Below are 26,315 nucleotides of genomic sequence, written 5' to 3' on the forward strand. Positions count from 1 at the left end.
CCAATGTTTTAAATAGAAAGTATACAGTTTGATTAATACTGACTATTTTTTTTCTCACCATCCGGACTCGCTGTATTATGCAAGGAGAAATATGGAGCCTATTCAAAGCTCAGAGTTTGCATTGCTTCTGTATGACCATCATAATTTCAAGCATCTGTTTACTTCTTCCTTTTTGGCTTAAGATTACAATTTGGCAGCAATGCTAACAGATACAGTGGATTATTGTACAAACCAAATGTACTTGCTTTTCCTGGCTGCATGTGAAATGAGCTCTGGGTAATTTATCACATTTTTAAATATTTGATTCATGTGACCTACTTTGCAGTTGGATGGCATTTTATGCTGACACTCGAGCTGTTGTTTTTAAAACAAAATAGGATATAGGTTATCTAAGGATTCACAAAAGCAAGGAATAGAGAGCCGCTAATAGGTCCACCACCTTTTTAGATCACACCTATATTGAATCAAGAATGTGATATAGAGCACAACAGATGTTAATTAAAATACATTTTCATTTTATTAAAAAAAAATTCATAATTTTTTGTTTGTTTGTTCGGCTCATAGTGGTGGTAGTGGTAGAATACACAATACACGTCCAAACCCTACGCGTTTCATCTAACAGACTTTGTCAGGGGTTAAACTGTACACAAACTGCTAGTACAGTGACATATGGATTGAAAGTGTCCTTTAAAGATTAAGAATATTCAACATCCAAAATGATATTACGAAGGCGGTTTCATGGCTGATCTCTGTGTCTCAGTAATATAACAGAAACCTCAAAATGTTCAATGCCTGGAATAGGGACTAACACCTGAGCTTCTCAAACAGGCTGTCACGACATTGACCAGTTTGAGGTTTCTGTTAAATTTCATGATTTTTTTATTTATAAAATTACAATTTATTTTAATTAGCATCTGTTGTGCTGTATGTCTTGATTCAATATAAGGTGTGATCTGTAAAGGTGGTGGACCTATTAGCTCTCTATTCCTTGACTATTTGTTCTTTTGTCTGTCTCCCACTAACAGGGGGGACTCCATAGAGACTCAGCTATAATACTATAGGCGCATTTGGGGTCACTCTCGTGTGTGTGTGTATATATATATATATATATATATAGACAGCGGGGGGTTGCGGCACTCTCACGGGCTTTGTTCAGAAAAGGAGCTCACACAGACAAGCAGGGGCCACCTGCTTGTCTGTGTGAGCTCCTTTTCTGAACAAAGCCCGTGAGAGTGCCGCAACCCCCCGCTGTCTACAAATTTCTTCATGCGCTGCACCCCGGCAACTGTTACCCTGTAAGCGAGGAGTGCCCGCCCCTGTCTTCTATATATATATATATATATATATATATATATATATATATATATATATATATATATAATTATAAAACACATACACACACATTATTCTGCATAATTTCAAACTCTAGAAATAGTTACCTCTTTGGAAGGTACTCTTGAGCCTTTCTTCTTGTTCCACCATGTTTCCACCATTGCTATGATGCAGGACAGGACAATTCCAGTTGCAAGGATGCAGAATACTCCTGCAAAGCTTTTAATGTCCAGGGCACTGCCTTTTTGTTTAGGTTCCACCGATGAATATAGGTCACAGTGTCCATTGAGAGGCCACCATTTATGCTTCAATAAGTCCATGTCCCCATTTTGCTGGAGTTCCAGGATCCTGAAAGATACATGATATGTGTAATGGAAGACAAAGGTAATCTGCAAAACATATATTTGCATCCATTACTTTTGAAAGTCAATGGCTTGATCAACCTTTCTCTAGAATATAAACATATTTAATAAATTACCCAACCTCTGCCCCCCCAACCCCTGCCCTTTTAAGAAGCTCTTCTCTCTTCTGTGCTGGTAGAGTCCATTTTTTTATTGGCATCGATACTGAAGGGCTCAAGTAAAGTCATGTTGGACTATTGTAGTTTGAATTAAAAGGGAACATGGGGATAAGAATCATTTCACAATATTTAAATTAGATTTCAAGGAAATGCATCTTTAACCATTGATTTAAAGAAACTCTTATTTTGAAACCATAACATATAAATAATAATAGTTTGACAGTAGTTTAAACAATGATATTGTCTTATGTAATCTATACAAACAAACAAAATGATGCACATAATCACAGTAGTTGGTGTCATCTCATTGTCTAATAAAGCAGCTTATCCATTAGTTGACATATAGCCATCACAACCAGGGGCACCAAGAAAAGACAGTAGATTATACAGAGTCACTGAATTTGGGCTAATCTGGGTGGCCTGGGAAAGTCAGCCATAGAGACAGAGCAACACCCCCGCTCCCCATCAGCAGAACCTCCTGGTATGCAGCAGCACACAAATTGTTCCAAGGGTTGCTTTTATTTCACCATGGACTAGGCCACTTAACCATGGCTGGCCATGACCCATCTCTAGCACAATGTCCTGCAAGATGTTTTGATGGCCCTGATCACATATCACATTCTGCCTTATGCCAGCAGTTTTCGGAGTGAAAAGAGAGATGGTTTAAATATTCCTTAACCTTTTTTTTTTGACGAGGCATAATCAGTGTAGCCCTTTTATGAGGTTCTTGTACCAGGCCCCACCATTACCTGGACAGTCATTTCACCAAATGAACACAGAGATATTGGCACACAATCTTCAGTGTGTACTTATTGTTGCACCTGATGTGACAGAACCTGTAGTGTGCTCTAATGCTGACAACTCTATCCTGGGAAGGCTATGGTCCTTCAGTGATACTTCATATTACACCTTGACATTGTATCTTGCCTACTTCACTAATCTGCTCTGTGCTTGGAGACTGTTTACATAATCTACCTGTAAGTCTATATTTTCATCCATTTACATCATGACACAAACCTGTTATAAGCAGCCACATACTAAGCTGTGGTTTTATCCAGAGCCATCTTAACGTATGGGCTTACTGGGCAGCTGTCCTAGGGCCCCTCAATTCTAGAGGCCTTTGAGCAGGTGTTTGTTGGCCCTCTGGAGGTTATTGTGAGGCTAGTAGAGATTGCTGCCCGGCTGCTTTGGTGAATGACACAAAATCAGAGCTGCCGGGAAACATTGTCTATCGGCCTGCAGCCAATCAGTTAATGGCTGTAAGTATGCTATAGTAATTGCTGGATGGCTGACAGCAAGTGAAGAGACTGCAGGAAGTTATGATTTTTTTTAACTTAAGTAGGGGCCCCAGTACATTGCTTTGCCTGGGGCCCACAATGCCATTAAGATTGCCCTGGTTTTAGCAAAGCTTGGTGAGAGATAAAGTACAAACTTTACAGGCTATGTTGGAAAAAAATGACAGGCGTTTGAACTATATCTCTCTCTACTTTATATTTCTCTAAGCTTTGTTACATCTGCCCCTTAATATCAGTAATAGACGGTCAAAGGGCCTTTCATGAGATATGTACATTTATATGCTGATTTGAGCATTCTGACAATCTGATTGGGTAAAGCTGCTTTATCTTGCAGCCTTCAATGCCAATCAATGAAGTTTATATAAACTGACAGTATCTCGATAAATGAGTGATAGTAATTTATGATTAAGCAGCTAAAAATTCTTGGTAACAAAAGCTATATTTTGTGTTCATACTGTTTCTATGGGGGGCATGTAATGAGTGATTCCTCATTATCGACCAACTTTCATCAAATTTTAGGGATACAAGGCCAGAAGTTCTAAGCTTGAAAAGTGATAAAATGGAGAGTGATAATCCAGCAGCCAATCAGCTCCTCACTGCCATGTCACAGGCTGTGTATGAGCTGAAAAAAAAAAAAATAATAATCCAGGAGGGGTGCTTCTTAATGTAAGATATAGTGCAGTTGCTATGGTAACAAATTCTTCATTTTAATACATTCCTCAAAGGTAGCAGCATCCAATACTCTGTTACTTATAATAACATGACCATTATTAAACATAGATTTGAAGTTCAAGGCAAGTCTCGGGTTATATGCAAATACAAAACTCTATATAAAATGTAAGAATTAAAAAAACAGCAGCCACTAGAAATTGTATAATTATATAATAAATGTAAACAAATGAACATTCAAAATGGAAAAGCTTACGTATAGAAAAGGTTTTAGAATTCTGAAACAGGGCAGCAGGGCACCCAATGTCATTTTCTCACTCCTGGAAATTAACTTTTGTTTTCTATAATATACTACATTCTATAAGGCAGTTAAGGCCCCCAAACTCTAGACTATTCACGTGCATCTTGGGCTTTTTTGCATGTAATTGCAGTGGCCGATTGCATGAAAAGCTAATGTGATTGATAGCAGGTCTGATGCGATGCATGGTCCTGTGCGCATCGCACCAGCTGCTTCTGAGTTGGATTGCTTCTGAGCCAGACATCAGTGGAAGCTCTAGTTCTGTACCTGCTGAAGGGCTTGACCATCCAACTATATACAACATAAACATTTACTAGAGAAATGGAGATTGTCCTTTGAAAATAATGACACAAAGGAATCCTATAAAGTAGACAGGGCTTGGACTAGACATCTCCCTTTTACAAACCATTAATAATCCCCATTAGTTACCATGTAGAATATGGAACAAAGAAACCTAATTACTTTTAATTTAATCAGTACTTGTGTACTAGCACGGCACCCCGATAATTAGTCGCCCGATTTTTTAATCGAATCGCATCGCATGCCATACACCCGATGGCATGCGATGCGATGCGATTTTAACTCATATTCGATATTAAATTGTATAAGCACCCTAATGGGTGCTTTTAAGCACCCTAATGGGTGCTTACAATGCTTAAATGCACCCCCACGCCACCCCCCAAGTATAAACGTGAACCCGAAGCGTGGCGAGCGCAGCGAGCCCGCGAGGGGCGGCGGTACGCGTCCTATGACCTTTTCATACCCCCACTATCCACGTCGGCGTGGAGTTGAGAATAGAAGTGTGGCGAGCGCAGCGAGCCACCGAGCTCGAAGCGTGGCGAGGGGACGCGGATACCTGTGGCATACAGTTTTAAAATTGTATGCCATTGGACAACATCGGCCAATATCGCGTCGCATCGCATACCATCGCATGCGATATGGTCTGAGATGCAATGGGCGCCGTGCTAGTACACAAGTACCATTTAATCTAATTATTTAGAATATATATATATATATATAATCTAAATATATATACAGATACTGGAAGGAGGCACTCGGAAAAGAAAACAACAGGCTCCTTGGCAACCAAGGAGCCTGTTGTTTTTTTTTCCGAGTGCCGCCTTCCAGTATCTGTCTATTTATGCCCAGCACACCGCTGCAAGCATCCAGGAGGGCACCGGTTTTTGCTTCTAGTTTCAAGCAAGTTGTGTGTTTTTGCACCGTTTTGAGTGCCGCCCCAAGCCATTATATATATATATATATATAACTTTTATTTTTATTTATAGAGCACAAAATGTTTTATCCTTATGTAAATATGCCCTGTCTGCTTTAAATTAATAGATTTTAAAGCTAGTTATGATGCTTGTGCCTGCACTGTCCTACGACACCTACACAAAAACTTTTTTAGGATCATGCATTACCTTTAAATTTTCCCTGCTTACTCTAAAGTCCCCCTACATTATCCAATCACTGTTGAGCACTCCAGGACCTTCCCAGATGACAGGATCACATGCGGTACTTCCAGGGCCGGTGTAAGGCTTCTCAGCACCCTAGGCAAAAATTCAGCCTACTGCGCCCCCCCATAATACGGCCACCAAATCCAACCCATTAAGGCATACTTGTCTAACATTCCAGAATGACAGGGTGGCACCCAAAAAAATGGTGGTCCACCCAGCAACAAGTGGGCAAGTCCCCTGTAGGCCGCCCTTTGTGATCCACAATAGATTACAAGAAGGAGGGGGGGGGGGGGGGGGGGCAGAAAAGTAGGACAGTATGCCTTAAGGGAAAGTATGGAGGTGAGGTCTTGGAAGTTCAACAGCAGACACTGCATTAAGTACAACAAAGATCCTCATAGACATTCTTGATTTTTTTTTTATAGGCAGACTCGGTGGTGCCCCCAGATCCTGATGTCCTAGGCAGCTGCCTAAAGCTGGTAGAGCCGGCCCTGGGTACTTCTGCATGTAAAGTATCGCATGCAATCCCCATTCGCTGCTGCCGGGAGGGCATCCAACCTGCAACACATATGCTCTGTGGCTCTGATCCGATGTACATGGGACTGTGCATCGTATCAGATGTCACACACATGCAATGTGGGGCGATTTCAATCGGTTTCTGAGCTTACACTAATATTTGGTGCTACCCCCACACAGGCAGAATTATTTGTCCAAGATAACTATAATCTCAAAATAGGATTTGAATAATGGACTCCTTTAGTTATTTTCCATTTGTTGATACTTAAGGGGACATTTATGAAAGCTTGGATAGTGATAAAGTGGAGAGAGATTAAGTAAACAAATCCAATCAGTTCCTAACAAGCAGCCTCCAAAATGACAGAATTGATTGTTAGTATTTTAGCTCTTCCTGCTTTATCTCTTTCCAAGGTTTAATAAATGCCCCCTTAGTGAATTGCTGCCTTATAAAATATATACACATTTCTACTAAACAGAATAGCTGAAACAAAGTTGATTTATCATTGTCTGCGATTGACTTTATAAATACAAGTTTGTCTACACATATTTTACTTGTCTGCAATTTGGCCACATGGTGGCGCCCTCAGCACATTGTAAATTTCATGCTGCAGTTATTAGGTTATGAATAAAACTGGGCAATTATTGATCTACCAGGCTGAAAACATGCATTTTACTCAGTACTAGTTAATGTTTTATATTTAAAATTCAAACAATTATCCATGTTGCAATACCCTTGATAATTTTGATGCAGAAATCTTATTGTTCAAGTACATTCTGGAGCTCGGTAAGTTAAGCTTGTACTGGAAAATTGTTCACAAGTGAGCAGTTACATTCCCATTGGGTTTTCATAGCTCATGCGATCTAAATACCAGACAAAATGCCCATTTCTCAACCCGCAGCACTTTCTTACTTGGTTAAGTCACTGAGAAGTTGTAAGTGGCATAATAATTGTGCACCACTCAGCACCTAAACAATTATTCTGTCTTTAAAGAAGTTTATTTTCCAATCAGGGAAACAAAAAGTGTTGTTTAGAGCTGGCATGTTCCTGCTATCTGCTGGCTTTATTTTGTTCTGCTGTGTGGCACAGGGTCTGCAAGATGTGTCCTGGTTACCTAAAGTCTGCTCTGCATGCTTAGTAAAGCTGGTCATACAGTACATTAGAACGAGCAATTTTGACAGGTCGTGCGATCGATTGTGTGTGTGCACATCATGAGGTGTATTGGTGCGATATGTGGTCCCACTGGTCGAGAGGTCGCTCAACTGATCAAACGTATGATCAGTCGGGATGGCTTGCAGTCGAAAGCAGATCGTATGTGTTTTATAGCACATACAATCACTCGCTTAAGCGATCATGTGACCTGCATACCATCTGCATGGTATACAGGTCACTCTAATGTATGGCCAGCTTCAAAGTGGCTGCTGTCAAATCAAATGAGTGATATAAGGATGTGGTATTAATTGTTTAGCTAGTTAATATATATTATTTATTTTATTTATAGAGCACAAAATGTTGTATCATTATGTATATATGCCCTGTCTGCTTTAAATGAATAGATTTAAAGCTAGTATTGATGCATGTGCCTGCACTGTTCTACAATACCTAAACAAAAACATTTTAGGATCACACATTACCTTATCTTTCCCTACTTACTCTAAAGGCCCCCATACACTATGCGACTTCTGCCCTTGCAGAAGTTGCGACCAGTCCCCCAAAATGAGTGATATTAGGATGTAATATTAACACTTTGTGGCAACATCTCTTTGGTCAGCCCTGGATGGGGTACCTGAGGGAACATGGGGACCTCCCCAATAAAGCAGTCCCCCCCCAGGCTTAACCTTTCCAGTGCTGAAGCCCGGGCTGATAACTTTGTTGTAAAACAATAGAATGATAATTTAACATTGGGTTGTATTGTGGAACAACAGGTCCCATTAAGGCTCCCCTGCAAGAAGGAACTTGGAAAACCACAAGTCCCAGCATGTGGGGCATTAAAGGCTGGAATTTGAAGTTCCATTGCACAACCAGTGTTACAATAATTACACACATACACCCAGACCAGTACAGCTTTATTACATACATGCATACACCCATTCTTACGTGCGAACATACATAAACTCACCTTGCTACGCTCCCCCGCAGGTCTGTCCTCTTCACCAGCAATGCTCCAGGAGCCCTAATCACGCATTTCCATTACCAAAAATCACACCTTTGCTAAAAATTGCACATTCCCGTTACTAAGAAATCGCCAGAAATCGCAAGTGATTTCTGACTTTGTCTAAAATGTCACACCCTATTAAATGTGTGATTTTCATCCGAAAATCTTTAGCTTTCTAAAAAATCACACAATATTTAATCTCGCCCATAGTATTTTTTTGCCTTGCAGCCTCATATAAACAGAATTATAGTACGGTGGTTGGGGCTTAGAAATTGTAATTGACTTATGGCAGTGTAATTTCCGATAATATTGTGTGACGGGACTCAGCAATACCTGTCAATACCTGCCTTACTTTTTTCTTAGACTTGTCGCACTGCTACAGGACACAAATCCACTAGTGGTGTTCAGGGTACACATTCTTTGCATACTACTCACATTGGCAGTGTCAAATAGAGGCAAAGTCAGTGAAAATAGTGGTGGGATTAATTTCTCAATGTGCCATTTGGTGCGATGGGGGACGGGGATGGGGAACGGCGAGGACCCAGGGGGAGCTCCGGTTGAAGGAGATGTGGGTGCGTCTCGTGCGCGCGCATCTCCACCGCAGCCCCTGAATGAGGGGGGCTCCATCTGTATAAGTTTTATTTTTCTTGGACATGGAAATATTTTGGTATTGTAATTGAGTTATAAAACCAAGTCTGATCACAAGTCCCCAGAAAATGTGACCGTTGAAAAGCTTTTCTGTGCAGATCATGGGTACTTGAATCCTAGCACGGCGCCCATCGCATACCGTACTTAGTGGTGTGCGGTGCGATGCGTGCGATGCGATATTCCCGTTAAATTAACAGGAGTGCTTGTACAATTAAATATTGCATAGCATTGCATGCCACCAAATGGCATGCGATGCGATTTTTAATTGTACAAGCACCCTGATGGGCAGGGGTGTAACTAGGACTTGGTGGGCCCCATAGGAAATTTTTAAGGGGCCCCCCTTCTACAGGGTGCAGAGATAAACAGGTACAGTATATAGGGTGACACGCACAGGTTGATTGGGGGTACAAGGCATCACAAACACACAGGGATAGGAGGGTACATGGTGTAACACACACACACACATACAGGGAAAGGGGGTGTATACTGTCACATACAGTGAGGAGGGGGTTATAGGGTGTCACAGGCACAGGGGTAGGGGGTATACAGTGTCACACAAGGTGGGGAGAGGAGGGAAGCACAGTGTCACACAAAAGGGAAGGGGTTACACACTGTTACACACTGTTAGTGTCACACTGTGTCTCACATGCACATGCAGTCACACACACAATGAGGTAGCAGTACTATACCCTCAGTAATTTGTCAGCCGACCCTGCTTACAGTAGCAGGGGCATCCAGCTATTACATTTGGATTGATAGAGTTGTATTGAGTGATTGTGAAGGTGTGGAGAGACATACAGAAAAGGACTAAATAGGGGGAGGAGAGAGAAAATGAATTACCTCAAAAAAGCAGCCTGACTCCGGAACAGTCAGCCAGAGGTCTCTGATGGGGGCGGAGCCTTCCTGGCACTAAGCTCCACCCCCTAAATGGGTGCGAATCGCATCTTGGACAGTGGGGTGCCCGAAGTGGGGCCTGATAGTTAACGCTAGTGATAGTTAAGCTCCGCTAGTGAATACTGTGGGGGCCGGGGTAGGACACTGACGCCGCTACATCCTCCACGGCTGCTGCTAATTTCTGCGGGATGACTGGTGAGCATTGATGGCAGACTTCAGTGGGTGCAGGGGGAGCTGCGTGCCCTGGAAACAGCTCGGGCCCCATAGCAGCTGCACCCCCTGCACCCATGGTAGTTACGCCACCACCAGGGGAGGGGGCTGACTCTTTTTCAGGCTGCTGAGTCTTCAAAGTGGAGAAATATACAACTCTCGATAAACTCAATAAATGATCTGGAGCTTAGAGCATCTTTTGTTTTGTGTACACCACAATGTCGTGATTTATTATGGGGAAGTGAATGCTGTATAGCTTGAACAGGTTCTTGACACTTTGAATACATTTAGTTTGTATAAAGCGACAGAGCAATTATTTGCATCACCTTTGTCTCTAGAAATAACATATCTTGTCCTACTGTACAGAATGATTCCTCTTCTGTAAAACAGACAATGCGTTGAGGAATCAAATTAGCATCATGATGAATCTCAGCAGTTGCAGTCACTAGTGAACTTTAATTATTGTCTATCAGGTGTGTTTACGTTAGCAGTAAAAGTCAGGCTCTCATTATAGAAATGGCAGGCATTATCTTTTGTAAAATGTAATCCAGGCAGCGAGTGAATAGATAATCAGGTTAATGGAAGCTAGCTAGGGAGATACAGGGGAGCAGTGCGATGAGACAAGGGTTCCCACTGAGAAATGAGGGCATAATGCAACTGGAAGGAGAACAAATTCGGTGATCTTTTAAAATGTCATTGTCATTCTTAGGTACGTAGTGATATTTTCATTCTAGGATGGGAAAATGAGCATGCATAAAAATCAGAAATGTACTATATCTTGGTATATTTATTAAGAAAAAAAGTCTGGAACGGAATAAACACCAAAGGGAAAATATCAGTTGGGTGTTTCCTATAGCCGCAGGCCCTAGAAGCCTTACAGGGCTGCCAAGATATTACCTATGGAAAATGCTCTCTGTTATTGGAGTGCAGACTGGCAGTCCCAGTTGGTGAAAACACCACCCCATGGGATTGCCTGTACATCATATGATTAGCCAGGAGCACTGCCAATGGGAAATCTCTGCGACAGTCAGGCACTGCGGGTGGAGGATATTATTATATAAAATCTGTGACTGATGGTGGAATATAATAAGTTCATATTTAAATATAAACATGTTTCTTATTCTTCCCAAACCTAGACATTACCCTGCCAATACTAGGGTACACTGGACCACTCCTGCTACCCCTGGATTGGAAGTACCAGGGTAATAGTGTAAATAAAGAAATAGTGAAAATTGCATAGCACATAGTGCAAATCACACCGTGCTTTGCAGAACCCGATCCTGATTCGATCCCGATGCTCAGCCCCGTGGCATCATAATGTAAATGTAAAAATAGACAGTGCAGCACAGCACAGTCTATTTTTACTATCTTGGACCCCCCCCCCCCCTCTCCCAGCATGCGCCATCCCTCCCTCCCTGCCAGCAGAGTCAGTTCCCCGCTGGGTCCCGGTAGCCACTGATATTGAATCAATATCGGCAGCTGCCAAATCGCAGCGTGTATACACATGATTGCCAGAATACACTCACAGCCCCTGTTATTGCTCAAACTTGACTGGCAGAGTATATGGGCACTTGTACAGTAGTTCGGTAGTACAGAAGTGTAAATCACAAGTTTCGGCCCATATAACAACATCTAATAGTGCTTTCTTAGTATAATGTAATAGTTAGTGCATGTATTGAAAATACATAAATAAACAAACATTCTAAAGGTGCATACACACAGTGAGATATTGGCTAGGGCTGATTTTGACTATGCAATTTCCCCTTGAAGTGCATGGAGCCAGTTTTGACTATATTCACAGTTTGACTACAGTATGTACGATTTGGCCTATGGCCAAATACATTCCAAATAGTAAAAATTGTTTTGCTTGCATAGTCTATTTTAACTTGAGATTCCGACCTCACAGGGGCCGTGCAAACAGCACAAACACTGCGAATGGCTACCCTTTCTTACACTAAAGTATTTGTGCACCTTAAGGGGTAAATTTACTAATATGGGAGTTCTATTGAAGATGGCATGTTGCAGATAGCAATTAATCAGATTCTACTTATTTAGCACCTTCTAGAAGACAATAGATAGAAACTGATTGGTTGCTATGGGCAACATCCCAATAGAGGACAGAATGGCTCCTGCTTGGTATCACTAGACCTGTGCTGCAGCATGCAATGGTGCAGCTGCTGCTGTACTGTGAGATAGGATGCACCAGCGAACGAAAGTCCAGCTTGCCTCCGGGCGATTGGGATGAACTTATGCCAGTCTGTTGGCACATTCTGTTTGTGGAGTCTCTGAGTATTAACACTGTAATATTTATACTGATTTAAGAATCATCAATCGAACTAACTGCATTCACTCCAGCACAGAACAATGCACTGGAGGGTTAACTATAAACCTTTCTATGTACATACTCTTAGGGGCAAATACAGTCTGCTGCGTAGTTTACCGCATGAGAAAAGCTCAGGGCTTAAGGCCTAGAGCTATTCAATTATCTTTCATGTTCTTTGCTCTGTAAACCCCAAAGGAAACATGCTGTAACCCGTTAAATTCTGGAATCAATACGATTCCTGTGCATTAAACCCCAGGGGATGCATTGAACGTGTATTTTTCATGGCAGCTCCTGTGTCTGCAAGGAATAATCGCTGCTACATACTGGGCTGACATTGAGCTGTGGAGAATTAGATACTGTAAGTGTGTCCCTAAGGATGGCTTTGTTACATATTCCTTAAATAAATGTAACGTTTTGTAATTACCTCTGCCAAAATGAGTGCAAGAATGGTGATTTATGTTACTTGTCATAAGAGTTAGCTGGATCCCAAAACCATTAAAAATTGGGCTTTATTCTATTCAGTTTTACTGTGGTTTTTGGTCTTACACTATGACTATTATTATATTCACACGTACTTGGACTAAATAGCTCCAGCATGTCATTATTATAAGAGTAGCAAGGGGCATTTCAGCATTTCAGCATTATTGATGCAACATGCAAACTGACAAGACTGAGATGATTAAATTCTACATCATGACACATGAAGCCTAGATTGCTGTAACAAATGACTGCGCACAATGCTCTAGCCCTGCATGAGTGCCTTGCTGTACGGCCGCTAATACTGGGAGCTTTTCTGTCCAAGAAGAATGTATTTGTAGGAGAAAGTTTTAGTTTCATGCCAAACACTGCACTGTTCTTCATGGGAAAATACATTGTTTGACTGGTATAAGTAACATTATACAGAAGTATAAAAATAACTAGACAAGCATTCATATACATACTATACATTATCCTACCATAAAAAAAACTAATTTTCCCTGTAAAGATTGTTGTATAAAGCTTGTATAGTTTAAAAAAAAATTCTGTCACATTTATTATTATTACTATTATTATTATTGTACTATAAGGTGTACGTATTATTATTGTACTATACATATATATATATATATATATATATATATATAGATATATATATATCTATATATATATATATATATATATATTTATGTATATATATATATATATATATATATATATTTATGTAAACAGTGGATAAATATAGCAGCGACTAATTGTTTATAAATAATGATCTGGAATTAAAAAATATATTTAGAAGTGGGTGATCCTAGCCTCCAACTACATCCTTAAGTTAAGCAATTTTACCTCATTCTATTTGTATATTTATTGTCCACTTTGTTTTATTGTAAAAAAAAAAAAAAAAATTATATATTCTTTTGAAATAAACCTTTCATATTTTTATAAGAACACTTCTAAATATATTTTTTAATTCCAGATCATTATTTATAAACAATTAGTCGCCGCTACCTTTATCCACTGTTTACATTTTTTCACAAGCAATTTACCACTGCTCCCTTTCTTAAAGACTGGCTGACACCCTTTACTAAGGGAACATTGTTTATTTATTAACTATTTAATTGGGAGAACACAAGTGGCGCCCCTCATCCAATCTTCACAAACCATGTATATTTATGTATACACATATATATATATATATATACTGTATATATATATATATATATATATATATATATATATATATATGGTGCCACAAGGGATCCGCAGCCACCTATTATCAAGTACATAAATAAATAAGCAATACAGTGCCTGAAGCTTTAATGCAAAGGGGAAAATTCAGATTATCACGTTGGGCTGCAAATTTGCAGCACCAGTGATAATCAGTCGTCTTTCATTTCCCAAAAGTGGAAAAAGACAATCTTTTAACACTTTGCTTATCAATTGTGCACAATGCCTGAATGCTGTAAACAAAATGGTATTTACAGACTCCCTTTCCAATGCTTGACTGTAGGATTGATGGTGCTCTAAAAAGAGTGATGATCAAAATAAAACTCCTTGGTTTAAAAAAAAAATATTATTATTGTTTTTAAAAGATTTTAAAGTAAGAGAAAAGCTTTGTAAGGTGTCCTCCTGGTAGACTAAAATCGGTACTTATGTAGTATCTGGGCTGCCGATTTCTAAATCGGGTCGGATCGGGAGATCGCATCGCATCGCATGCGACCATGCGATTCGATGCGATGCGATGCGATGCGATGACCCGATTTTTCCATAGGAATCAATGTTAAAATGGACTGAGTCCATTTTAACATGGAATTCAATGGGAAAAATGGGTCCTTTTCATACCCCTACTATCCAAGTGGGCATGGAGTTGGATATAAACCTGTGGCGAGCGTAGCGAGCCACCGAGCCCGAAGCGTGGCGAGCGAAGCGAGCCCCGCGAGGGGACGAATACCGTCCCCTCGCCACGCTTCGGGCTCGGTGGCTCGCTACGCTCGCCACAGGTTTATATCCAACTCCATGCCCACTTGGATAGTAGGGGTATGAAAAGGACCCATTTTTCCATAGGAATCATTTTAACATTGATTCCTATGGAAAAATCGGGTCATCGCATCCGATATCGGATGCGATGCGATGCGATGCGATATCGCATCGCATCGCATCTGATTGTATGCCTTAACTTAAGGCATACAATCAAAAAATCGGCAGCCCAGATACTACATAAGTACCCTAAAATCTTTTCCATCTACAAGCCGGGTCGCACCCGAGATTTTGTACCAGGCTCTAATCCGGTTGCAACCTGGCCTGTGAACCCTTTTCCACTAGCGTATCCACCCAGCATAATGCTGGGCGGGTGACGTCACTGGAGGCGAATCCTGAGCATCTCCCGGGGATGGCTATTGCATTGCAGTGAACAAAACCCGGGTCGCATTGACCCAGGTTTCCCGTTTACACTTCACAGTGAGCCAGGTTTAACCCTGGTTCAACCTTTCTCGCTACCTGGGTTGAAATGCCAGGTGTCACAACCCGGGTCTTTTCAAATGGGAGAGTTTCCACATGTCTGCAATCCAGTGGCGTAGCAATCCCCGTCGCCGCCCCGCCGAGCACCCCTACCCCGCCGCCCCGCCGAGCACCCCTACCCCGCCACCCTGCCGCCCATGCAAACCCCCCCCCCCCCCATTCCCCACAGCCTTACCTATCGCGCTGGTCCTGGCGGCTCCGTTCTTCTGCTGAGGACCACCAGAAAATGGCCGCCCCCATACAGCAGACAGTTTCAGAGAACTGTGTGTATTTTGTGGTGGTCCTCAGCAGAAGAACGGAGCCGCCGGGACCAGTGAGATAGGTAAGTCTGCGGGGGATTGACGGGGGGTTTAACTATAGCACCGTAGCCCCCGGCGCCCCCACATGCACAGCGCCCCCCCCGCGGTGGCGGGGGCTGCGGTGCTATAGTTACGCCCCTGCTGCAATCCCAAGTTTGCGTACTCCTGTGCAAAAACCAAGGATATACTGTATAAGCTAGTGGAAAAGGGGTACATTTAGTTCCCAGGCAAAGTAGATATCCAGTTTCTTACATATCTTAGATATAGAGTGTGTGTGTATATATATATGGCTGCCATGGCAACATCACTTGAAACACAACAATCTCTTGAGGCCCAGCTGGAGCTGTTGATAGTAGTGAAACCTATTTGTCCAAGTTGCCTCTTCACTAATACAATCCTCTCTTAACAGCACTTACAGTGTGGACTCTTCTCCTCAACCTGTAACTAGAATATATAAGCTCACACATCCTGTAATCCATTTCTTATCTATCACATCTCCTGCTTCTATTAGCTGATGACTTATCAACAAATACAGAAACTCCACACATCTTTTATATACAATGTCTGATTCACAGCAAATAGCAATTTCTCAAACCTCTAACACATCACATATATCCCATCAGTCTTTACATCCTTTAAATGTGCCATATGGAATTCATGCTCTAGGTACCTTCTGGCAATAGCTGAAACATGGATGACACAATTAGACATTGCTGCACCTGCAGCACTTTCACAAAGTGTATCTATTTCACTTCCCTTTTCCCTCAAAATACCCCTTCCATCAAAATCCCAGGTCAGACCCGGGATTTTTTACCCAAGATTTATCAGATCTCATTTTCCAATGTCCCCATACTGCACTGTTTTCAAAGGGTTTTCCTGGGTATACACCTTTTCCGGTACTTGTTTCCTAGCACGGCCACAACGATATAGATCGGGCCATCTTTAGCATTGCGTCGCATCGGGGTCATTTCGGTAAGGTAACGATGGTCCCGACCCTTGTGATACTCCCGATGGACTTTTTTCGGTCGGCCTTTACATCGGCATATCGTTAATCGGGTCGGGTACCTGTAAATATGTACACGCGATGGACCCGATGTCCCCGATGGTTACGTTTTTAGCTAAAGATTGTCTCAATCGCGTCGGTCGCGTTGCATGTTACTTTTAATGCACCCGATGGTCGCGATGGACGCGATGTAAATCAGGCCCATTTCCCCTATGTTTTTCCCGCTTCATAGGCCCATCTGTAATAGGCCCAATTAACCCTTCTAGTCCGGCCTCCTATAAATTCTTCCTAGTAACATATGTTTTACTGTGTGTTTCTATGTAAACATTAAATCTGCCCTCTGTAATCTGCACAGTTACAGCATAATATCACCTCATCACTGTCAATATTTACTCTGAAAATCCGTCCCCTTCCAAATCCGGTCCCTTCTGCTAGCTTCTCCCCAAGCTCCTTGTGGGTTTTGTCTTGGTTGGAGTGAGACGTGTATTCAGTTGCTGGTGATATTTTGGCTGATAGATCCTTTGCTGGTGATATCTTCCTGATTGATCCTGTGCTTTGAATACTATTTGCTGCAGATCATTAGTCGCGTTGGTCGCGTCGGGGGGATTGAATATGCTTATACAGTGCACCCGATGTTACCGATGGCTTTCAATGTCACCGATTTTATCACAGACTTCAATTATCGCGTCGGTCGCGTCGCGGTAATTGAACCATAGTACACTTTGCCTGCGATTGATTAATTCAAGAGCATCGCGTCCGTCGGGGTTGATCTCGGCCCTTAAAGTGCACTAAATAAGAGCCGCGACCGATCCCGATTGTGGCCGTGCTAGGAAACAAGTACCCCTTTTCCACTGAATGGGGCAGATGTATTAATTAAGGGTGATAAAGAGATAAACATGTCCTGCCAATCACATCCTAACTGCCATGTTACAGGCTGTATTTGAAAGAAGTCAGTAAAAAGCTGATTGGCTGGACGTTTGTCTCTCTTTATCATCCATACATTTATCTCTTGTTAAGGCTTGATACAGTTACCCCAATAATGGAAAACCCAGGTACCAACTCTCCTTCTGCCTTTTCTCTGTATGACCAGTTCTGACACCTGTGCCCAGCAACTAATCTGTAGCTTGTGCGTGCCAGCTCTGTACCAAGCTCTCCCAACAGCAACCAGCATTAAAACAGCCTTTCCCAGTGTCTCCCATTGGGGTTTATTCTAGTTCATTCTTTCTGACAAAATCCTTCTTAGATGGACAAAACCATGTGCACTGCAGGGGGGCAGATGTAACATGTGCAGAGAGAATTAGATTTGGGTGAGTTATTTTGTTTCTGTGCAGGGAAAATACTGACTGCATGATTTTACACTTCAATATAGATCTCACTTTGAAGAAAAACCCCACCCAAATCTAATTCTCTCTGCACAAGTTACATCTGCCCCACCCGCAGTGCACATGGTTTTGTCCATCTAAGAAGGATTTTGTCAGAAAGAATGGACTAGAATAACCCCCATTGTCTCCTCTATTCCGCAAGCGATGAAATCAGCTGCCAGAGCCCAAGCAGGACCTATCAGCAGCTTTTTGGAAAATTCTGAGTTGAATATCCTGGGTAAGAGCTGTTTCTACTGCAGCTTACCTGGTAAAGATCCGCTAAAATCCCTGCTTATAACGAGGGTAAAAATCCCAGGTAACTGTATCAGGGATTTTGATTTAGATCGCCAAATTAAGATTTATTATATTACTCTTAAAATTATTATTATTTTTTTGTTTTATATTTATCATACCTATACACATTTCGATGTGAACCTGAGATGTCAATTAAAATGCCTTGATATCTAACAATATTGGTGTATTTTAATTATGAATAGAAAAGGCATGAAAAGAGAGAAAATATAGAGAGACTTCTTAATTTTTCAAATATTTCTCTATTGTTATATATATATATATTGTTTTATATATATAGTGTTTTATATATATATATATATATATATATATATATATATATATATATATAGATAGATAAATAGATAGATATGTAAATGAAGCAGCGTCACTCCAGGTACTTAGTAGTGGAAACATGATTTACTGAGTGTCGTCAATAGTGTTTCGGGCTAGAGTGCTAGAGTCCGTCATCAGGACAAGAACCCTTGTTTTATATATATATATATATATATATATATATATATATATATATATATATATACATATATATATATATATATATACATATATATATATATATAATTGTAATATGAACCTGAGATGTTAATTAAATTGCTTTATTGTCTGCAAATATTAGTTTTAATTTTAATGAAATTAATAAAAGACTGGTATTATTACTATTATTTAATATTATTGACCATCATATCTCCTTAACATCAATACACCATCGATGTCATAAGTGTTTCGCTCAATCAATTTGTGATAAGGATTTAATCATAGGTCAAAATAAATCAAAAGGACAAATAAACTATATACATTTTTACATATATACATATATACATCACTCTCCCCAATTTGTCCCTATAGTTTCTGCCTTATCTTGCCCGTAGTTATTAAGCTGAATCTTGTGGACTCTTGGAGAATATATCATTTGCAACAATGTATTATAGATGGATACAAATGCTTTCACAAAGTAACTTATTCAGACTGGATTAATAATATAGCATTCCATGCCGATGAAGAATAGTTACACTGAATTGTGCACATTCACTCTCTCATCCAGATTTATACATATGGGAAAACCCATTCATTCTGCAGTATCAATCACAGGACAGGTAGCTTAATAAGACATATATTATGCAAGTGTGGTTACTCCAAGAGTTATTCTCATTTGCCCCCTAATAACAATCTCCACCTAAATGGTAAACCTAGCAGCGTATCACATTAACAAGTAGAAGTGGAGCAACAGTTAGTATAGCGTGCCGCTTATTGCTTTCACTAGATCACTCTGCAACAACTATCACCACCCAGGGCCGGCGCCACCACTAGGCAGCATTAGGCATTTGCCTAGGGCGCCAGCCACTGGAGGGTGGTAGTTGGGAGCAGCGACCCCCCATGGATGAAGGTATGGAGGTGAGTGGCTGCTGTCACTCTCCCCACAGCAACCTCAGCGGCCGCCACCATATCGACCCCCTCCCCCCTGTGGAATGACTTGGCGGCATCCCCCCTTTGTCAAGACAGGTACACTCTTACGTCCTCACAGCACAGAAGATCCCAGTACTGGGATCTTCTGTGCTGTGAGGATGTAAGTGTGTACCTGTCTTGACAAAGGTCCTCTAAGGACCGAAACGTCGACTTCAACTGCTGAATTAATGTAAGCTGTACTGTATATTGATCTTTGCAGTACATTGTATATTGATTGTATATTGATCTATATATATATAGTCAGCTCACGGCCCGGCACTCTCCGATAGGGATAATGAGCTGCGTGCCCCTGCACAATGTAATACCGTCACAGGATTTCCAAGACCCGGCAGGCAGAAAATCAGCACGGCACTGCAGCAACTTTTCAAATGCTTTTATTTCCCCCTACGTTTCTAAGCAGTACGCTCCGTCTTCAGGAGGATATAAGTTACACATATCCTCCTGAAGACGGAGCGTACTGCTTCGAAACTTAGAGGGAAATAAAAGCATTTGAAAAGTTGCTGCAGTGCCGTGCTGATTTTCTGCCCGCCGGGTCTTGGAAATCCTGTGACTATATATATATATATATATATATATATATATATATATATATATATATAGTGGGTCCAGAGGGTGGCCGGCACTCCATGCAGCAGCAGACAAACGGGTCGGGTGCCCTCCCAGGAGAGGGGGATGAGACCCACTCCAATATATAACAACACACAGACGGGTGGCACTCCAGAAAAAATGACAATAATCAAACGGTCAGGTGATCCAACGTTTCAAATGTTATTACAACATTTTTCATCAGGGTGTCCACCGTTTGATTATTGTCATTTTTTCTGGAGTGCCACCCGTCTGTGTGTTGTTATATATATATATATATATATATATATATATATATATATATATATATATATATATATATATACAGTGGTCGAAGTGGAAATTTTGAAGTGGGGGTATGGAAATTTTGAAGTGGGGGTATGGAAAAGTAAAGAGTGAATATAGTGCGCACCTTCGGACACCCCCCTGTCCATCAACGTCCCCTGCCAGACTGCCCCGTTGTACAGGGGTATTACAAAAGCACAATATGTGCTGCTGAGTGATCAGAGAGCATCCTGAGGGGGAAAAAAAAGTTTTTTTTTTATCTTCAGATTAAAGTGGCGGTATGGCATACCCCCGTATACCGCCCCACTTCGACCACTGTATATATATATATATATATATATTTTATCTATCCATCTATCTATACACACTATCTATACACACACAACACAGTTGAACAGTACTTATGATATATTTGTAGTATTAAAAATGCAAAAGTTCTGAGTTTATTGTATACCTATTAAACAAGTATTATGCCAAAAAATATGCACGTGTCATGTTGAGGAAACTTGTACTTTTATCTTTCTTTGTGTGTAAGGAAACTGTGTAAGGAAACTTCATCATTTTCCTGAATAACATCCAGTACATTGCTTTCTTGCACATCTCAGGATGAATAAATAGAATAAAACTCATGCGAGTAGGTTCTAAGAAAGCAATAAGTACTTTACTTAAACAAAATGAAATGAGCTCAGGCTTAATCCAGGTTCCAATGCCACAGTACAGGTCTCTTTCAAATTTCCCATTGACAGCTAAACTTATTGATTACATTTAGAACTCACAGATTTGAATTTCCATAGAGTATTCAGGCTGTCTTATAAACTTTAAGTTTGAACTATCCACCCAAATCTGAATGCAGGTTACTTTTATAGAGAAAGGGAAAATAAATGCCTGACACTGAATAGCCGCACTGATGATTTTTGAGAAGGTAATATGGCAGATGACTGATACTCCATTTTAAGTTTATTTCTCCTTATTTATTCTTGTAGTCTATAACAGTTCTCAGGGACAATGACACGATTTCAAAGGAGGTTGGAAATCAAAATGTAAAAGAACATGCTAAGGCCAGTATTCAATGTCTCAGATTCACCGTATTTGACAGCGAATCTCTCAATTTGCCGGGGTAACAGCGAATTTTCTTTCATAAAAAACAATTTGCCCTATTCAATGGAGACAATTGGCTGAAAATGAACAGCGAATATCTTGTCGATTGCACTTTATATGTACTAGCAATATAAGCAGTGGTGGAGCTCTATAAAGGCACAAAAGGATCAATTAGGTATTACAATATTAGTAAATTTATTATTCATATAATTATCATCACAGGTAATGAATTCCTTTGAGAATAACAAGAACTAATGAGATAAAATAAAGTCTAAAAAGCAAAGTGAACTTTGAACATTAAGTAAAACATATTGAAAAAAATTGACATTTTAGAGAGATGAGTACACTGATTGTTAGAGTCCCGCTTGTTCCTATGCTGCTCAGTTTTTTTTAGATTGAATGATCCCCCAAAAGATCCATTAGAAATTAAGGATATCACCATGGGAGTCCATATACCTGGCTTGGTTTAGATTCCACCAGAGGATCTCATACTCCAATGCTAGGAAGGTACCTCACAATCTTGATAGGTCAGTCCAAGAATTGGCAGGTGGTGGTGTCCCAGTTGCTGTATTGTGGTGACTAAGATGACTTGATCAAATTGGGGTGAAGTTTAGAGCTGGTTCACTGCAGGACAAAGCTGTCCAGATCCTTTTATTTCTAATTGGGCTAACTACTATATGACTATATATTTTTTAGCCCATGTAGTGATACATATATTTAGTGATCCATGCTGTATTAGGCCTGCAGATTGCAAGTTCCAATATTGCATGGACTGATGTGAATGACTGAAATATTCTCTGAAAAGTGTTATGGAATATGCATGCACTATATTTATCCCTATTTTACATGAGGTGTAGCTATGGGCAACTAATCAGAATCTACATCTTATTTATTTAGCACCTTCTTTAAGATAATAGAGAGTATCTGATTTGTTTCCCATAGCAACATTCCATGTCAAATAGAACTCCCATCTTATTAAATTTCCCCCTATGTGTGTGCAAGCAGCAATACTACTGTGAGAATTATGTGTAAGGGGCACTAATGTGTAGCATAATGTGAATAATATGGTGTAATATGAATCAGGGGCACTATGTGCAGTGTAATGTGAATAATATTGTGCTACTGTGTGGCTATATTGCAGGAAGTTTCTTGGTAGACCACACCCTATTTTTTTTTGTGCGCCTCCGGCATGGAATGTCCCTTTGTAAAGTATGGTAGGGTGCAAATTTATTGTTTGCAGGGTGGCGGCAAACACCATATCACTGGCCCTTATCACCCAACAGAGATAAAGTACCAGCCAACCAGCTCATAACTATAATTTTTCAAACACAGCGTGTAACATGGCATATAGTACCGTGTTTCCCAGATAATAAGCCTTACCCCGAAAATAAGCCCTACTCTTGGTTCTGGAAACTAGTCCAAAATAAGCCCTACCCCGAAAATAAGCCCTATCGAAATCCCCATTACCTGAGTCTGTGCACTCATTTTCCAGTTCAATGCCCCCAGCTCCACCACCACTATCCCCCCTCACTGCAGCCCTGCATGAGGGATGCTGCTGCAGTACGATAGCAGCGCTGGTACTGCTGAAGTCCCCCGATCCTGGTCCCAGAGATGCATTGCACATTGCGCATGATGTCACAGTGCACCATCCAAGTGGATTCTGTGCACAGGCTGGAGTGGAGTACATCAGCAGTGGCGGATAGCCTGAAAAACTGGAAAGTGCTGAAATATGAGGGGCAGGACTGGGGGCATGGTGGCTATGAAAGCAGGACTGGGGGCATGGTGGCTATGAAAGCAGGACTATGGGGCATTTGTGGGTTAGTTAAAATAAGCCCTACACCAAAAATAAGCCCTATGGTGTTTTTTGTTCTCCCCAAAAAATAAGACAATGTCTTATTATCGGGGAAACATGGTAGCTCATTGGCTGGTCATTTATCATTTTCCACTTTAGCCCTCTCCAAGGCTAGTACATTTGCCCCTAATCTCCAGGTGCATCTCAACTATATTTTTTTCTGTAACCTTTACATCTTGACTTCAGAGCAAGTTTACCTACAATAGTGATATAATGATAAAACTCAAAGAGAAAACTAGAGAAGATAAAAATTTAGAAAAACATGTATATACTAGAATTATATTTATTGTTTAAGAAAAATTCCCTACATCTGTGTTCTCATGTTGTACTATAAATATTTGTGGGTATTTATGAAACACAGACAAAATGTTGCTATCTCCATATGGACTGTACCATGTGACACATTTTGATATGCATTTTAGTATAAATGTTTAATCATGACATGATATTGTTTTGACTATCAGCTATAGTTATGCAGAGGTATGTCTGTTGTTATAAAAATGGGATGCTCCACATGTCAACACTAACAATTATTTGCTTAGTTGACTGCATTGTGGAAACCAACATAATGGGATGATATTATTATTATTATTATTATTATTATTATTATTATTATTATTATTACCTTTATTTATATGGGACCATAAATGACCCACAACTCCCCATTACAGCAAGTAAATAAATGAATATACAAAAAAGGAAACAGGGACCTACAGTTGAATACAATAGAGGACAAGGCAGCATAGGTGGCATGCATTCATGGAGCAAAGAGGATGGGTAGGAGTATAAAGGGAGATAATATCAGATATATAAATAGGAGAGGGGTGGGGGAGAGCTTTGTAAGTGAGTGTGATGAGCTTGAATTGTATTACAAAGGTAAGGGAAGCCAATGAAGGGCTTTGAGGAGAGGGGAGGTTGACGTACTGCATGTAGAAAGGAAGATGAACCAGGTTGCAACATTGAGGATAGATTGAGTGGAGAGATGCATTTGTCAGGGATGCCACATAGGAGGTAATTACAGTAGTCCAGTCTGAAGATGACCAGAGAGGGTGATAACGGTCTTTGTAGAAGCCTTGGTGAGAAAGGGTCTGAGCCTGGAAATATTTTTGAGATGAAAATGGCAGGTTTGTGAGAGTTGCATAATCTGTGGTTTGTAGGAGGAGTTACAAATTATTACAAGAAAGTGCACTTCGGGAATAGACAAGATAGTACTACCATGAGTGTTGGTGATATATACGTTATGAGAGTAATGGAGATGTCAGGGAGATGTCAGGGAAGGAAAGGTAGAGTATCATCAACATAGAGAGGATATTGGAAGTTTAAAGAACTAAAGAGTTCACCTAGAAAAAGGAAGTACAGAGATAGAAGATAACCAAGGACAGAACCTTGGGGGGACACCTAAAGTTAGTGAGTGGGGGTGGGGGGTGGAGTCAAGAGAGGAGTCAGAGAAGCAGCAGTCAGAGAGTTAAGAGGACAGCCTGGAGTGGGCAGTATTATCCAGACCAAGGAAGTGAAGGATTTCCAGAAGGAGCGAGTGGTCAAAAGCATCAGAGAGGTCAAGTAGAATAAGCAGAGAGTCGTTTTCCTTATTTTTGGCAGCATTGAGGTCATTGCAGACTTTTGTAAGAGAAATTTCAGTGGAGTGGAGGGAATGGAAGCCAGACTAAAATAGGTCAAGAAGGGAGTGGAAGGAAAGAAAGGCAGTAAGACGGTTGTAGACAATATGCTCAAGGGGTTTGGTGGCAAAGTGGAGGCAAAAGATGGATCAATAGTTGGACAGGGTATTTGGATCAAGAGAAGGATTTTTAAAGAATAGGGGAAACATGAGCATGCGTGAAGGCAGAGGGGACCGTGTCTGAAGAGAAAGAGATTAGTGAGGTAGGCCAGATGGGATCAGGCAAAATGGGAGAGGTATTGGAGAAGGCTCAAGTAGGGAGGTGGTAGGGGGAGGGAACAGATGATAGCCATGACCAGATACATGGGATAAAGATGTCCAAGTTGGTAAGAGGCATGGGGAGGGTTGGTAAGATAAAAGAGGTGGCTGGCTGTTGATGGTCTGGTGGGATGTGTTGTCCTGACATATAGTATGGAGTCCATTTTGGATGTGAAATAAGTGACAAAGTCAAAAGCAGGTGGTGAGAATGGGAGTGGAGATGGGGGTGGACAGAAGAGGGAGTTGACTGGCAAAGATGCACCAGGTTGGAAATCTAGGAGGGGATGAGATTCTAGAAGTATGATTGTTTAGCAAGGGAAAGGGCAACATTGAAGGTTGAAGTGGAGGAAGTCTGTCTTAGAGCGTGATTTCCTCTACTTGGAGATATCTGGTGCATTTGGTGTGCAAGAGCTGAGGTGTTAATCTCTGAGGGTAAATAATAATCAGCAGAGCAACAGAGTCCAATGGCATGACAGAGAGAATAGGAGATATAGGAGAACGAAGTGCGTCAAAGATGGAGGATAGGGAGATGTCAATAACGTCAATGTTACACTTAGTGATGGCAGTCTTACTAGTTGGAGATGGAGAAGCTGAGATTAGTTAAAAGAGAGCAGGACAGAGAGGGGAGTTGAGGAAATCCGAAATATCACAATGGTAGGTGAGGACCAGGTCAAGTGAGATTACATTCACACTGGAGGGTGAGGAGGTCCACTCAGAGACCAAGTAAAGATGTCAGGTTAAGGAGTTTAGAGGCAGGGGATTTTCTGGGAATATCAATAGTGAAGTTGAAATCACCTAAAATAATGAAGGGAATGTC

The 26,315-nt window shown here is 40.9% G+C and overlaps 1 protein-coding gene across 2 annotated transcripts in view; it reads right to left on the reverse strand.

Annotated features, from left to right (window-relative positions):
* The window catches only part of GRID2 (glutamate ionotropic receptor delta type subunit 2), a 1,102,902-nt gene that overhangs the window by 27,455 nt on the left and 1,049,132 nt on the right, over positions 1-26,315 (reverse strand). For both annotated transcript variants that reach the window (XR_014472933.1, XM_083179104.1), the window contains exon 15: positions 1,440-1,680. Coding sequence is in view for 1 of the 2 variants with exons in the window: in XM_083179104.1 (XP_083035230.1) it covers positions 1,440-1,680 (241 nt within the window). In the remaining variant the exon portion in view is untranslated. The remainder of the gene's footprint in view (positions 1-1,439; positions 1,681-26,315) is intronic.

Source organism: Crinia signifera, chromosome 1, assembly GCF_055691185.1.
Source record: "Crinia signifera chromosome 1, ASM5569118v1, whole genome shotgun sequence".
In the NCBI taxonomy this organism is placed as follows: domain Eukaryota; kingdom Metazoa; phylum Chordata; class Amphibia; order Anura; family Myobatrachidae; genus Crinia; species Crinia signifera.